General features: G+C 39.4%; 1 protein-coding gene across 9 annotated transcripts in view; it reads left to right on the forward strand.

The window, feature by feature from the left end:
* The window catches only part of OSBPL9 (oxysterol binding protein like 9), a 128417-nt gene that overhangs the window by 19703 nt on the left and 92004 nt on the right, over nt 1-16710 (forward strand). For 8 of the 9 annotated variants that reach the window (XM_053920574.2, XM_053920572.2, XM_053920573.2 and 5 more), the window contains exon 3: nt 9328-9406. The exons of the other annotated variant lie outside the window; for it this stretch is intronic. In XM_053920574.2, the coding sequence (XP_053776549.1) occupies nt 9328-9406 (79 nt within the window). The remainder of the gene's footprint in view (nt 1-9327; nt 9407-16710) is intronic. 9 annotated transcript variants of the gene reach the window in all.

A 16710-nucleotide genomic window follows, 5' to 3' on the forward strand; every position in this document is an offset into this window, starting at 1 on the left:
TTTTAAATTAACTAATTTACTATATTAACATTAAAAGAGGAAAACTACATGATCATCTGAATAAATACATAAGAAGCAGTGAGTAAAATGAAACATGCATTCAAGATTAAGCAGACTAGGAATAGAAGAGAATATTCTTAACCTGATAAGGGATATTTACTAAAATGCTATAATGTGCTTAAGAGTGAAATCCTAGAAGTATTCTCTTTAAAATCAGCAGCAAGACAGGGGTGCCTGCTTTTGCTGCTTCTTTAAATATTGTGCTCATAGAGGTACTAGTGAATGCTATTAAGGCAAGAAAAGATACAAAATATATAAGGACTAGAAGGAAGAACAAAATTAGTATTTGCAGATGATGTTTCTGTGACTGTGCTAAAGGTCCTGGTAAACATGTATCACAATTAGAAACAAAAGAATTCAAAGAGAAAGGATTGGAAGGGAAGAAGAAGCATTGTTGATATTTGCAGATATGATTGTCTACATAAAACAACCCACAATCCACAAGAGTCTACAGAAAAATATTTTTGGGTATGAACTCAATATGTGCTCCTGTATGTGACCCACAAACAATTAGAATAAACAACTATTTTAAAAAGGAATTCTATTTATAATAGTAACAGGATCTCTAAATTACTTAGGAATATATTTTATAAGATAAATATATTCCTTTGGTGGAGAAAACTGTAAAACATCATTGAAAGATGGGGGAAGGAAGGAAAAGGAAAGGAAGGGAAAGGAAGAAAGAAAGAGGGAAGAGGGTATCACTCAGTAAATGGAGCTGAATCAATTGGCTGCCCATATGGAAAAAATAAAATTATTCCTTATTTCATGGTGTACACAAAAATAAATTCCAGCCCTGGTGGGTGTGGCTCAGTGGATTGAGCACCTGCCTGCAAACCGAGAGGTTGTAGGTTCGATTCCCAGTCAAGGCACGTGCCTGGGTTGTGGGCCAGGTCCCCAGTTGGGGGTGTACATGAGAGACAACTGATCAATGTTTCTCTCCCTCCCTTCCCTTTACTCTAAAAAAGTAAATAAATAAAATCCTTAAAAAAAAAACAAAAACAACTGCTTCAACGAGCTATAAAAAAGTTTCCAGAAGTATTAAAGGAATAAAATGAAAATTTACACCTATAAGAACATATAGGAGAATATCTTTATAATATCAGGACAGAGAAGGATATCTTAAAGAACAAACCATGATAGAAAAGGTTGGCCCTGGCTGGTGTGGCTCAGGGGATTGAGTGCTGGCCTGCCAACCAGCGGGTCACCAGTTAGGTTCCCAGTCAGGGCACATGCCTGGGGTGCAGGGTGAGCAAGAGGCAACCACACATTGATGTTGCTCTCCTTCCTTTCCCCTCTCTCTAAAAATAAATAAAATCTTAAAAAAAAAGAAAAGATTCATAGATTTGACAACACTCAAATTTTAAATCCTTTGAACAACAACAAAAAAGTACCACAATCAAAGAGAAAGACAACCCTTGGCCAGGAGATAAAATATTTACAATGCATACAATTGACAAAGGATTAACATCCAGAATATATAAAAACTACAAATAAATTGAAAAATAAAAAGAAAACCTAAGTGACTGCATGCAAATCAGCAAAACAAAGCAGATTGTTCACCACCCTCTTAATATCACCTAAAACAATGCCTAGACCAGTGATTGTCAACTGATGTACTGTGGTGTGAACGAACCAAAAATATACCTACTTTTTTTGTTAGATTGGCAAAAAAATACATGTATTTTGGTGTGCCGCAGAATTTTAGTAATTACTTTATGTGTGCCACGAGATGAAAAAGATTGAAAATTGCTGGCCTAGATAATTCAGTAAATACTTGTTGAATCAATGATTGACTCTTAAGCAGGCCTTCCACGCAGCAGCATCTTCGGTGAGCAGGCTGGACCTTGAGCTTTCCTGCTTCCTTCTGTATTGTGGACTCCTATCCCTTCTCTCTAGACTCTGTGCTTTTCCAGGACAGAGACATAGCTTCCTCCTCATATCCTCTGACTGTTCCTATTCGGGGCTGAGTCAGCAGTCTTACGTCCAGAGGAATCATCATTCCTTTTAAATCATTTTTGGAGCTAGGTTGGCAGTCCACTTTTCTTGCAGAAGGAGATGAGCCCTGCAAGAAGAAAAAACCAGACTTCTCTGTTCACCACCCCCTTCCCCAACTCATGAGGGCAAAGGTTTTTCTGAATTTGGCACCAGAACCATGCTTCAGGTCTGTAGTGTGTTTGTGGTACACTAGAGAGGAGAAGAGGGAGAGTCAGGACACTGATCTGGTTGCACCAGGCTGCCGCGCCTTACTTTCTGTCTGGGGCCTAGAGAGTGTATGTTAGCACGCTGGATCATAAAAGCAGGGCTGAGATAAAAACTTTGATATTTTGATGGGTTACCATACAAACAACTTCGTTTAACAATTGAATACTATTCCATATATGGATTAGCAAAGGGAGTTTTGCTTTCCAGATGTGGAAAATAAGTAGTATAAACTCATAAAAGGAGAGGAAGGCTGTTTGGGGAAGAGGGCTTGGAAGATGGCTTGGGGCTCTAGAGGTGAGAGGTAGGAATGGAGCAAATCCTGAGGGCCTTTTGTAAGTTAGGCAATGGAGTGACCATGTCCCCTAAACCAGAACATTCTTTAGACAAGAATGGGGTTCTATTCATTATTATGGCAGGACAACAGGCATAGTCTGGCACTGTCCCAGGCAAACCAGGTTATATGATCACCTTATTTGAAGGTGAACAAGAGCCATTGATTTGGTTACATATCCAGGGGTGTCCAACCTGCAGCCCATGGGCCGCATGCAGCCCAGGATGGCTATGAGTGCAGACCAACACAAAATCATAAATTTACTTAAAACATTATGAGATTTTTTTTGTGATTACATGTCACAATGTATTTAATGTGTGACCCAAGACAACTCTTCTTCCAGTGTGGCTCAGAGATGCCAAAAGGTTGGACACCCCTGTGAGGAATGGGAAGTAAAAATACATTTTAGGTAGGAGGCTTGGACAAGTCTGAATAATCTTGACTGGAAAGGAATGAGAGGTGGGGCAGTTGCTAGGTGAAGATATGTAATTGAAAAGGATCATCATGGTGGTGGTGTGACAGTGGTTGTTGTTGGAAAGAGGATAAAAACTCGAGCCTGTGTAAATGCAGTGGAGAGACAGGAAAGTTGAAAATTGCTAAAGTAAGAGACCTGAGGAAAGGTGATAGGAAGTGGAGCCTTTTCCCATTATGACAGATGGAAAGGAAGCAAGAATGGGTCTAGATGCAGATGAGTCTTTAGGTGGGAGGGCATAGCAAGTTTAGATTCTTACCAGGTGACTCTCGGGGGTCCAAGGAAAGTAGAGAAGCTTTTAAATAGCTACAGTGGACAACGGGAGAGAGACCAACAACAGGGCAACGATGCCCCCTATCGCCACTTACATTCAACGTTGTCTGCCACTCTAGTGGCAGTTTTAAACCAGGCAGTCCCAGCCAGTGAATAAAGCAAGAAAAAGAAATATAAGCTATAAGGATTGGAGTAGAAGAAATAAAACTATTATTATTCACAGCATCATAATTGAGCATATAGAAAATCCAAAAAATCTACAGATATACTATTAGAATTGATAAGTGAATTTAGCAAGATTACTGAATACAAACAAGGTCAATATACAAAAATAAATTGTATTTCCATATACCAGCAGCTAGCAATTAGAAAATGAATTTTTAAAAATAGAGTACATTTACCATAGCACCCAAACATTAATTACTGAGGAATAAGTATTAACAAAAGGTGAGCAAGACCTCTACTCAGTAAACTATAAACAATATTAAAATGAAAAATTACCTAAATAAGTGGTAATCCCAGTTTGTTCCCAGTTAGTATTATAGTGTGTGTGTGTGAGTGTAACTTTTCAGCTGACTAACATTTATAAAGAACCATGAATACGCACTTCCGATTTCTGCATTCTCAGTCAACTGACCCCAGTGGAAGTGGTGACGTAGTTTCACCCGCTGTTCTAGGGAGAACTAGTGATGACTATGTTGGTGATATTGATGTGTAATTTATAAAGGCCAAGAAGAAAGAGTTGGAGGACTTACTGTACCTGATATCCAAATGTAAAGACTTCCAAAAGATAACATGGGGAAATATTTTTATGGTCTTAGAATTAGGAAGACTTCTTAAAGAAGACACAGAAAGCACAACCATAAAGTACAAAAATCAATACACTGTACAGTGTTAAAGAACTCTCCGTGAAAAGACACCATTGCGAGAGTACAAAGGCTGGCAACAAGGTGGGAGAAGATAGTTGCCCAATTCATAACCAGTGAAGGACTCATATTCAGGATATAGAAAAAGCTACTACAAATAATTAGAAAATGATAGTCCAGTCTTATCACTAAAAAAGAAACTTCAACTATTTCACAAGAGGCTTTTCAAATGGCCAAAAACACTAAAGACACTTAAGCTCATTAGTTATCAGGGAAATGTAAATTAAAACCATTTTGATACCACTACTCAGTTGTTAGAATGACTAAAGTAAAAAAGTGTTAGTGAAGACCTGGCTGGTGTAGCTCGGTGGATTGAGCGCTGTCCTGTGAACCAAAGGGTTGCCAGTTTGAATCCCAGTCAGGGCACTTGCCTAGGTTGTGGGCCAGGTCTGCAGTAGGGGGTGTGTGAGAGGCAACCACACATCGATGTTTCTCTCCCTCTCTTTCTCCTTCCCTTCCCCTCTCTCTAAAAATAAATAAATAAAATATTAAAAAAAGTAAGTGTTAGCGAAGATGTGAGGGAGTTGAAGCTTTTGTACACCACTGGTTGGAGTATAATTGACACAACCACTTTTGAGAACTGTTTGACAGTATCTAATAAAATTGGCGTGTGAATACCCTATGACCTACCAGATTCACTCTTGGATTTATATATAGATATACAAGCATATGTGTAACAAAATATATGAGGAGAATGTCAGAGCAGTGTGATTCTGATAACTTAGAACTAGAGACAACATACATGTCCATCTACAATGGAGATGATAAATAAATTGCAAATGTCCATACAAAGGAATACTATTTGTAACAACAAAGTGAACAAACTACTGCTATTTGCAACACCTCGATTAATTTTACAAACATCATATTGAGTGAAAGAAGCCAGGCACAAAAGAAAATACATAGTATGAGTCCATTTGTATAAAGTTCAAAGGCAGATAAAACTAATTTGTAATGGTTGAAGTAAGGACAGTATTTGTCTTTGGGATGGAGGGTAGGCCTAATGATTAGGAAAGGTTACTAGGGTAGCTTCTCTTCATTGAGCTTGTACAGTTACGATTTTTGTATATGATACTTTTTAATATAAAGTTGTTGTTTTCTAATGATATAGTGTATAAGATGCTTATTCTAGTGCCTGTTCATTGAAAATCTTTGGTAACTGGCAGTGATGCTTATCGTAGTGATGCAGACTCCGGCCAGTGGGGTCCGTGTGTTGTGGCTGTGACGAACAAACTCACAAGGACTACAGAAGTCCTATGGAGAAAAAAGAGAGCTTGGCCGCTCTCTAAGTAAGAGAGTGCCCTGACCCCTCCTGAACAGGCTTTTATTGCTTTTCTGGGTATATTACATCAAGGATGGTCCTCATTTACTATGCATAGTTTTGCTTTAGGTGGTTACCTTTTATAGATAACAAAGGAAAGAATGTTGCTAATTACTTAAAAGAAAAAGGATATTTGCAAATGCAAGGGTAAAGGTGGTTGAACTGGTTATACTCCATACTTGGGAGGTTTAGCACAGATTTTAGGAAGTTACTTTAAAGATACGCAGTAAACATTTGCTGCCTCAATTCAGGGTGAGGGAGTTTTAGCAAAAAGCAAGCCTCAAAGCCGCCTAGGTACAATGCAAGCCTGATTCCCCACGGGAAAACCGATCTGTGGGCTTAGGTCCTGTGTGCTGACTTGCTCCTCACTGGTTTTCCGAGTCAGGGGCTGGGCTGCATTTGCCATGCCACACAGATAGGTTCCCTATATGGTGGTGCCTGTTCATTGAAAATGTTTGGTAACCGGCAGTATTAACTCTTAACTGGAATTTAGTTCTCTCTGATGACAACAAGGTCAGGGCAGTGCTGTTTAGTACAACTTTCTGCAGTTATCAAAATGTTCTATATCTGCCCTGTCTGGTCCCATAGCCACAGGCTATTGAGCATTTGAAGTATGACTAGTAGGACTGAGGAACTTATTAAAATTTTACTAATTTTAATAAATTATTATGAAAATTTAAATACCCACATGTGACTAATGGCTGTTATAGGTCTAGGAAGCGATGTGAGGGATCGGTGACTGAAGGAGAATGACAGTGAAATTCATTTGAGTTGAACAAATCAAGAAGTAGAGAGGCCAGAATGTAGGATGAATTGTGCATCTGTACATTGAAGACAGCTCAGGGTAATGGCAAGACCTGACTGGAGTGCGGGATTGTTAACTCAGTTCCAACGTCTTCAAAGAAGCATTTGGATATAGGAAGGGAAAAGCACAATGGGCCAGAAAAGATGCTTTCTCCCAAATAGGCTGTCAAAGGTACTTAAGTAGACATGTTTGAAGCACAGCTTAGGTATTAAGAGCCATGGAAGAAGAGTTTTAAGAAAGAAGTGTTTAGCAGCAGCAGTCACTCTTCAGGGCCGTGCCGTGTGACAAAGCTAGAGCAGTCAAGTGGTCATTGGAGACCCGCGAGGGCAGCTTGTTCACGAGTGGGAAGGAAATGGATTGCAGTAGTGGATGCAAGGTTAAGGCGTGGTCACTTTTCTGAAAGCTCCTCTGGAAAAACAGTGAGAAATTAAGTGGTAGCTCAGGGTTGTGCTTTTGTTTAGCAAGTGGTGGGGAATTGAGCTAAGGAAAGACGTACAAAAATGAAACTGCTTGGTGGGTTGTTTTGTTTGTTTGTTTTTTAGCATGCAGAGGAAATGTTGAGGCTGAGTACACACGGGGTCTCTGTGACGAAGCGGGAAGCTTCGGGCGCGGTATGACAGCACCAAGTTTAGTTGGGCCAACCTTGAACAGTCTAAGTGGCATTATGAAGAAATGTTGTCTTTATTTAATAGATCATGGAGAGTCAAGGAAGGTTTTAAACCTCTGGATCTCCTATAACGGTCTGTGCTTTAGGAATATTACTCTGGCAATAGCCAGGCTGTGGGCTACAATGTGGCCAGACTGAAGGCAGACATTGCCTTATCAAGCCAGAAGTGATGAGAGCCTGAATTAGGGCAATGGCAGTTCATGGTCTGGAGAAGAGTTGGTGAATCTGAGATTATAGCTCAGAGGTGGGGTGAGCATAATTTGTGGTACTGGAATGAGGGAGAACAAATATAGAACCTACAGGTTTCTGCTTGAGTTGACTAGATAGCTAGTGAGCTTATGTTGAGTGACCTAGATTGGGGTGAATTGTAACAGCTTTGTTCAGATATAATTCATATACCATACAACTGACCCATTTAAAGTATACAATCAATGTTTTTAGTGTAGTCACAGAGTTATCTAACCTATACCACAATAGATATTAGAATGTTTTCCATCACCCTGGAAAGAAGCCCATACCCATTAGCTGTCACTTCCCAATTTACCGTAACTTTTCTCATCCCCCCAGCACTAGGCAACCACTAATCTACTCTTGGTTGCTATGAATTTGCCTGTTCTGGATATTTCATGTAAATGGAATCATACATGCACTGCCATGTGACTAGCTTCTTTCACTTAGCATGCTTTCGAAGATCATTCATGTAGAGATTCCTTTTTGCCATGTAATATAGTCACCTCTTTGCAGGTTTTACCTCCTCCACTGGCATATAAGTGCATTTTGAGGGACAGGGAGTATTGTTACATATTCAAGAGCTGTATCTAGCACATATTTTCATATTTTGTTGTGACTCAGAAAATATTTGATACATCATAAATTCAAAGGTTAACTCGGTTGACCACAAAATTAGGTTGACCAGAGTGAGCTGCTCCCACACACGCTTCCCCACCGAGGTGTGTCTGTATTTTCTGTCCTGGAGTAAGTGAATAGGGACCATGCCAGTGGGTGCGGTTCTGCCATGAACTTTGTGTGACCTTGTGTAGTCACTGTGCTCACTGGAGGCACTTTCTTTATCTGACAATGGGGAAGAAAATCCCTACTCAATCTGAAACTGAAGAGTAACTAAGATAATTCAAGTTGATGGGATTTGGATAGAGTTGGAGTTCATCTAGACAGCCTCCGAGAAGGTGAATAAATGTTTCTCTCTGTTACCTAATCCTTGTGGGAGAGGAGTAGCCTTTTTCCAAGGGATTAGGTTATTTTGGCCCCTTGAGTCTTTTCAATCCCCATTTTAAGGTCCTGGTTTTGTCTCTGGTAAATTGTTTCTTTGGTTACCACCTGGGAGCATTTTTACCCATTCCATGTTCTCTAGCTTTTTTTCTCTGGGGTACTTAACACACCTATTTCTTTATGACACCAACCAATAGACTCTTTATTTTGCATAGCTTCCTGTCACTTCTCTTAATCTCTGTTTTCTTAATAGGATGCATATAGTTGAATACAAAAAAATTAAAGCGTAAAACCCACCCTTCCTGAAACAGTTTATAAATATAATCCCCTCCTCCCTCTTTTGGAGAGTTATTCATGCTTTTATTTAGAAGACATATGCTGAGTGTGTATTTGAGTTTTATGCATCAAAATAAGTAAAATAGTTTTTGACTTCTAAGATCTCATAGCAGTTCAGTGGGAGGGACAGATGCCTTATAAACAGATAATCACATTATATTATGTGAAATGTGGAGCAGCACAGCCATGTATGAGTGGTTATGGGAGCACACCTGGAAGAAGTGATTGGGACAGTGTTTTGAAGCAAGTGTCACCTGGCGTTTCTGTACTAACAAGCATGACACCGAAGTAGCCTGATGAAGAGCCATCTGCGCTCTGTGAGCCTCACAACAGCCTGGTGAGGAGGAGGTTTTTGACTCCCATTTTAGAGAGTGATTTAAGGCTCAGAAAGGCTCAGCGAGTGGTTCTTAAACACAAATCCTGACTCAGATTCTGTGGTTGTCCCCGCTCGCTCCCACCACATCCATGCCCTTTACAGCAAGGATAGAAAGTATGCATGCAGAGTACTACTGCAGTACCCTGCTACCCTCCCCGTTAGTTAGTTCTTCCTCCCTGAGCAAATCTAGGGCCGCAGATTCCCCGCTTCTGAGTCTAGTTTGCGTCCAGTGTCGTCGGTGGTGCATTGAGCGTTCAGGGCTGTAGCCGTGGTGAATATTGCTGATGTCATTGTTTGCCTTATTGGGATTTTGCTCTTTGTTTCACAGGGAGCTGTGATTGGTATAGACGATGAGGACGACAGCACCTTCACAATAACTGTTGATCAGAAAACCTTCCATTTCCAGGGTGAGCTGAAAGAAGAGATTCTTTCTCTTCCTAGTCCCAACTGCTTCTTTCATTTTCTTTTGGGTTGTTTGCTGAATGAGGTTTTGCAACTGATCCTGAATGAACGAGCGCACAGGAACGTTCTGGATGAAGTGGTACTGCAGGTTAGGGCGGGATTTGTATCTGCAGTGGATACAGATCTATTTGAAATGACTGGATCTGGCTGCAATTGGAGATTAAGATTTTAAAGGATAAAAATCAGTGAAGGGAGAGAATAATGGGCTGCTGCTGCTGCTGCTGGCTTGTGTTTACAGAAGGTTGCTGATATTCTTTATCGAGGAGTATGTTTCTGCTTCTGCATGAAGAGTCAAAAGACTGACTGTGAAGGTTGCAGTGTTTGTTCGTGCAAAACTCAAAATGTAAATTAAATTGAAGCTAGTGGCAACCTTTGGTTTGAAGGTTTTGCTTTGCTTCAAGAACTGCAAGTTTGCATTCATTTCATCTGCATTTCTGTGTCTTGTCTACCAGCCGTCATTTCTCTGCTATTATCCTTTTTGTAGTTAATAACGCCAATGCCATCTGCTACTGCTATGTTTCGGCATTGCATGCTATGGTTCACCGGTAGAAAGGGTAAGGTACTGTATGATCATTCTTATTTCATCTTGCATTGAAAAAACTAAACTAGCAAAATAAAAGTCAATTTTAATGATCCTGCCCTAATGTACCTCTCATAGGATAGGAGTGTCTGTTGGCTTTGTTACTAGTATTTTTGTTATTTTGCCTATCCAGAGTAATCTATTTTATGTTTAAAGCAGTCTGAGAAACTTTAGAAACGAGAAGATTTAGCACTTTCTCTGAACTGCAAGTGGCAATGCACTGCAGTAGATGTTAGGTATACCAAGACTGATAAATATTAAAGAAATTTATAGCTTAAAAATATTTTGCTTATGAAGTCTCACAGTGACCAGGTATGTTCTACAAGATGTTTAGACAGCTATTGTCCTTCTGTGTTAGGGTAGTAGTTGCAATTATTTTTCTATATTGTCTTGTTTAGGAAACTGACATTTAGAAATGAAAGATGCTGCTTATACACAATAAAGACAAACCGTTGTATTCAAAAGTGATATCTCTAATGCTTTTAGGAAAAGCATCCTTAAAAATATTTACTGTGTTTGGTAATATTCTTTATTCAGAGCTGCTTAATTAATGATGCTTTCCTGAAATTTTAATAAAATTTATAACACATTTAAAATCTTATTATAAAAGGGCAAGGCTTTTATTTTTAGGTTAAATATATAATGCTGCTTATAAACTAAAGCAGGTAATGCCCACACACTGGAACTCTTTTCTTGAATGAAGTTGAATACTTTAATGCATTTCCAGTAATAGCTGCTGGATGCAGGTGAAGGCTGCAGTATGGAGTTCTCTCCTCTGCAGTTGCTAAGGAGACGCCTTCTTTGGACATCCAGAAGCTGTATTGTTTGCCCGTTTAAAGGAGAGGAGACTCAGACCTCTAAGAGCAAAGTCACCTCTATCATCTGATTTACTTTTAAATTATTCATGTTAAGCTGATCTTCCCTTTAACACTCCCAGATTTATGTGGCTTGTTTGTAAGACAATTCCTTTAATGAATTATTTAAATGACAAGGATAAATACGAGTTATATGTATTTTTTAAATGGATTCTTAGTTCTGAGACTGTCAGATTGATTATTTTCTAGTGTGACAGTTATGGGAGTCTTAGGCAACATGAGACTCTTTAGCTCTTTAAAAAACTTGGTAAGACTCCCTCTGTATGTATTCTTGGCAATAATGATTATTTCACATTTATAAGTCCTTGCTCATAAGAAATTCTTTGAAAGTTGAAAAAAGGTTTTATTGTCTAATGCATCTTATATTCTTGATTAGAACTGAAACCAAGTTTACCAGATGTGCATTAGCATATGCTTAAATGTGTTGAAGTTTTTATTTAATGTCAGAATTTTTTAAAGCAAATTCTACTTACTGTCAACTATTAAAGGGAAAGCTAGGATTCAGATACATTCATTTATTCAACATCTGTTTTAGATATTTTTCTAAGTTCTGAGGATACAGTAATAAACAAAACAGATGCCCTCTTGGGTCATCCATTCTGGTAGAGGAGAAAGCCAATAAACAAGCAAATACCAGAGTGCTGAGTCCTGGGGAGAGAAAAATAAAGCAGAAAGGGAGGAAATGAAATAGCAGTGAGGTTGTATATGTGTGTGCATGCGTTGTGGGGGGAGTGTGGGAATTTTAGAGTGGCCAGGAAGTGACTCACTGGGGTGGTGCCTCTCAGTGAAGGGTCTAAAGGCAGTGAGAAATGAACTGTATGGCTTTGTTAGGGATGGTGGCAGGGAATACATCGTTCCAGGCAGAGGGAACAGTAAGTGCCAGAGATTGTGCCTGCCGTAATTGAAGAACAGCAAGGGGGCCCACTCTGGCTGAAGTGTGAGTAACCATGGGGGAGGGTAGTGGGAGATGAGGCTTAAGGGGCAACAGGGACCCTGGTCATGTGAGGCCTTACAGGCCACAGTAAGGATGTTGAATTTTGTTTCGATAAGACACCATTAGAGGGTTTTGAGCAGAGGAGTGACTGGATGTGATTTTTTTTAACAGAATCACTCTGGCCACTGTGTTGAGAATAAAATGCAGGAGGCATGGACAGAAGCAGAGAAACTAAATAGGAAGCTGTTGTAATCCAGAAGAGAGATGAAGTGGCTCCATGCTAGCTGTGGGAAAGGAGATAGTGAGAAAAGGTCAAATTATGTATGTGTGTTTAATCAACTTTATTGAGGTATTAACATACAATACAATGTACACATTCTAAAGTTCAATGAGTATTGACAAATTTATATACTCTTATAACTGCCAGCACAATCAAGATACAGAACATTTTTATTACCCAGAAGATTCCTTTATCCTTCTTTCAGTCAGTCCCTGTTCCCAGCCCCTGGCCCCAGGCAACCACTGATCTACTTTAACTGAAGACTAGAATTTTCTTTTGGAGAGTTTCACGTATAAAGAATCACTCAGTATGTACTCTCTTGTCTGGCTTTATTTTAGCTCAGCATAATGCTTTTAAGATTCCTTTATGTTGTACGTATTGGTAGTTTGTTCCTTTTATATTGCTAAGTGATAGTTTGTTGCATGTTATATTTAATATGAAGGTTGAACTGTAGCATGTGAGAGGAAGACAAGAGTGTGGGATGACACCAAAATTTTTACTAGAGCAACAAGAATGGAGTTGTCATTGACTGAGGTGGGAAAGATTGCAAGAGGAAGTAGTTTGTTGGGGGGGGGCGCGGGGGGAGATGTTGATGGGGGATGTGGGCACCAAGATCTTAGCCTTGGACATGCTTGTAAAGAAATTTAGATGCCTATCAAACTTCCAAATGGGGATGTCAAGTAGGCATTTGAAGTGCAGGGTTCAGGAGAGAAGTTCATGCTGGAGAAATAAATTTGGAAGTCCTTGGCATATAGATGGTATTTAAAGTCATGAGAATTTGAGGGTTAGGGCAGAGAGAAAAAAGTTCCAAGTAATGAGCACTGGAGCACTCTAACATTTGTTTAGAGGGCACAGAGATGGGGCAGAGCTAGCAAAAGAGATTGAAAAGAAGCAACCAAATGGAGGAGGAAAACCAGGTGATGTGGTGCCCTAGAAGCCAAGAGAGAAAGCCAAGGAAGAAAGAAGCATCAGCAACTGTGCCGCGTGTTCCTAATAGATCAAGTAAATGGAGGGCTGAAAAATGATCACAGGATTTAACAATTAAGAGTCCACTGGTAACATTGAGAAGAGCAGTTTGAAGGTGGGTCAGGTACAAATAATGTCCCTTTTTTATTACAAAATCTTTTCTTACAAGATCATAAGCATGTAATTCCGTGACATAACAATATCACACTCAAGCACACCATGTGACATTTTAGGTGAAATGTTCAAATTAAAACTAAATTATTACACCCTTGTTATTACCCTAGCAACTGCACTGGGAGGGCCTTATTTCTGCCGGGCCCTGTAGACAGTGCTTCCAGGTTCTGCTGTAAAGGCATGGTGGGAAACTCTGTAGTAGCTGGAGGAGGTATGAGAACAAGGAGGTTTTTTTTTAAGATAAGAGAAATAATAGCATGTTTTTATGCTACTGACAGTGATTCAATAAAGAGAAAATTGATGCAAGAGAGGGGAGCATTGTTGGATCAGTGTCCTTGAGGAGGCAAGAGAGGATGGGATGTAATACATGGTGGGCATTGCCTTTGACTAGGAGCAGGGACAGTTCATCCTTAGTAAGGAGAAAGAAGGTCGAGTGTGTGGAAGCATGTGTAGGTCGGTTGTTACCCATCCACTTCATTTCCATTATGATTCAAATCTCTAGCTGTATCCTGAAACATCATTTGTAATAAAGAGGATTGATGCCAGGAAGATAACAGACTTCCCTGAAACAATGGATAATTTGTCATTACAGTGATTCCCAGTTTTCTGGTAACTTGATATTTCAGAATATCTACGATTTTAAAGAGATGCCACGGAATTCTCAAAACAATGTTAATTTAAATAAACTTCAGTTTTGAAAAGGCAATAATTGAAATTACAATTCTAGTATGTTAGAGGTTTAAAAAGATTTGAAAACTACAACTTTGTTATATCCTTTTTTAGAAATATTAAAGAGGAAATACTTGCCAATTTATGTTAATGAACTGGTGTTTTTAAAAATTATTATTATTTTTTTTAGCAAGGGCAAAAAAGATCCTTTTCCTATCAGCAGCCAAAGTTGTTTGCATATGTGGGATTCTGGACTAGACATTGGGTGGACAGCTTTGGTATTATACGGGCTGTTGAATTCAAACCTTCATTGTGTGTGTCCTATGTGTGACTCCTTGTGCTCCCAACTGGGGGTGTACAGGTGTGAGACATGGGCCATGGTGTAAGGAAGTAATTGTAATGTGAGATACACTGTAGTAGTTATATGTAGGGCACTGAAACACAATGGAGAGGCAGTCAGTGCTTCACAAAAGAAAGAATTTTTCATGTTTCCAAGTAATTCTTTTTATGATAAAATTAAAAATCACACGAGCTCTTAAAATTTCAAGTTGTTCTAAAATATATAAGGTAAAAATTAAAAGTTCCCGTCCCCAGGCGCTGTCTCCCTTCTCCCCTCATTACCTCTTCTATCTGATGCAGCTCTGAAGTTTGGACAGAAGTTGGTCAGGTGGAGGGCCGTCGTAGCGAATGGATGGAAATACGGCACTGCCAGTGTGTTCACAAACTACGGATGTTGGGTACTGTTAGAACAGTGAGGGGGAAATGAGGCCGTAGACATACACAGTGGCAGATGTATCTAATATAAAAAGCTTTATCTTGAGGTTAGTTAGAAGCCCAAGAAGCAGGACTTGAAGCAGAGAAGAGACAGTAAGACATAGGTTTTAGATAAATAGCTGTGATTGTTCCTAAGGCCCTGAATGGATGAAAGCAGTGGTAATGGGGCAGAAGAGGACAGAGACTTGAGATTTCTAGGAGGTAGTCTATAGGGGCTGGTGATTGCTTGGAAATTGGAGGTGAGAGAATGAGTAGTAAAGATGACATTTTTGTTTTGGTGCACCATTTGAATGTCGTTGGCATCTGAAATAGAAAACCCAGGAGAACAGAAGTGGTGAGGAACCTCTTCTGTTTGTGGCATCTGTAGAAGGCAGTGGTGGTGGGATCTGAGACTGGGCTGGGGATGGAGATTTGTGGTTGTCAGGGTAGTGTCGGTAGGTGGAACCAGAAGTTGAAAATTTCAAAGCCTAAGGGCTAGTAAATGAGTGGAGATTAAAGCTGAATGAAAACTCCAGCAATTTGCAGAGCTAATGCCCTGTTTGAAGAAGCAGTTGTTATTTAGTTCCAGACAGTTCAGGCTTTGAGTAATGCTTGTTCAAAGTTGCTAGATTGTCAAGTTTTTCAAATGAAGCCAAAAATCCCTATTTTTGTGTGTGTGGGAATTTGAGAATGTGTGTGTTAAACCTCCAGATTAAAAAACATAAAATATATGTAGGCCAACAAAACGCATCTATGGGATAGGTAAACCCTCTGGATCTTCAGTTGCTGGTTAAACCATGGTAGTAGCAGGTATGAACCTTCTGGGAGATTCCAGTGAGAAGAGAGAGGAGGACCAAACCTCAGGGCACACTAGGGTGAGACCACCCATCAACAGGATGAAAGGAAGGACCAGAAAGGGTGGAATGAAAATATTTAAAAGATTCAAGTACTGTTTTTATAGGTCAAAAGTAGTTTCATATCAGCAGTTCATATGGCTCAACCTAATAGAAGACTAGTCTATAGTTCACACTAATAATTAGAAAATATCCAGTTATTTGAATTTTACCTTCAAATAAAATTGAATCTGTTTAATAATTTAATATACATAATGATTTATAATGTTACTGATAGCATATTGGCTTAATAATATTGATATATTTATCGAATGTTTTTTTATGCTAGGCTCCATTCAGAGTTTTACTTAAGTTGTTAACTCATTCAATCCTCATAGCCTTACGAAGTAAGCACTCTGTTTTTATTTCATAGGAAAGAAACTGTGGGCCGCGGTCACATAGGTCTCATGGACTATGAACACAGTTGTGCTCTGGGCAATTTTCTTAACTGCCTCAAAAAGTTATTGTAGAGATTTGTCAACAAGTTTGTAATTAACTTTTATAGTTTTATCAGAAAAAGACTGTAAAATATAAGGAACGTTAAATTACAATGCAGTTTAATGCAATTAAAAATTTTTGCCATGTTAATGGTATACATGCTTTATTACTTGCTAGTAACAGCAGCAGTACTGGTGGTGGTAACAACTACTACTATTATTACTACTGAGTATTCGTTATGAACCAGGCATTGTGCTCAACAGACCCTTTACATTAGTTTCATAATTCCTAAACTCCACAACGATGAGGTGGTTTTATTTCTAGTTTTAGAGTTAGAGAAACTGAGTTTCAGAGAAGCTAAGCACCCAGGATTACTGGGTTATTGCCCAGGTCTGTCTAGATCAGTAGTCTTGAAGTGTGGGCCCAACCCAGCAGGATCAGCATCACCTGGGAGTTTGCTGGAAACAATCTCCAGCCTGGCCCCAGACTTGATGATTCAGAAACTCCAGGAATGGGCCCTCTTTAATGTTTTTGATGCACTCTAACGTTTGGGAACCATTGGTCTGCACCCCGAGGTCTCAGCGCATGTTCCTGTAGTTCACTTTCATAACAGCCTAATACATCAGATGGAATTACTCCCAGTTTATATGAGAATGAGGCGCAGAGAGTCAAGTGACCCTGCCTTGA

The sequence above is a fragment of the Desmodus rotundus genome, chromosome 3, assembly GCF_022682495.2.
Source record: "Desmodus rotundus isolate HL8 chromosome 3, HLdesRot8A.1, whole genome shotgun sequence".
NCBI lineage: Eukaryota > Metazoa > Chordata > Mammalia > Chiroptera > Phyllostomidae > Desmodus > Desmodus rotundus.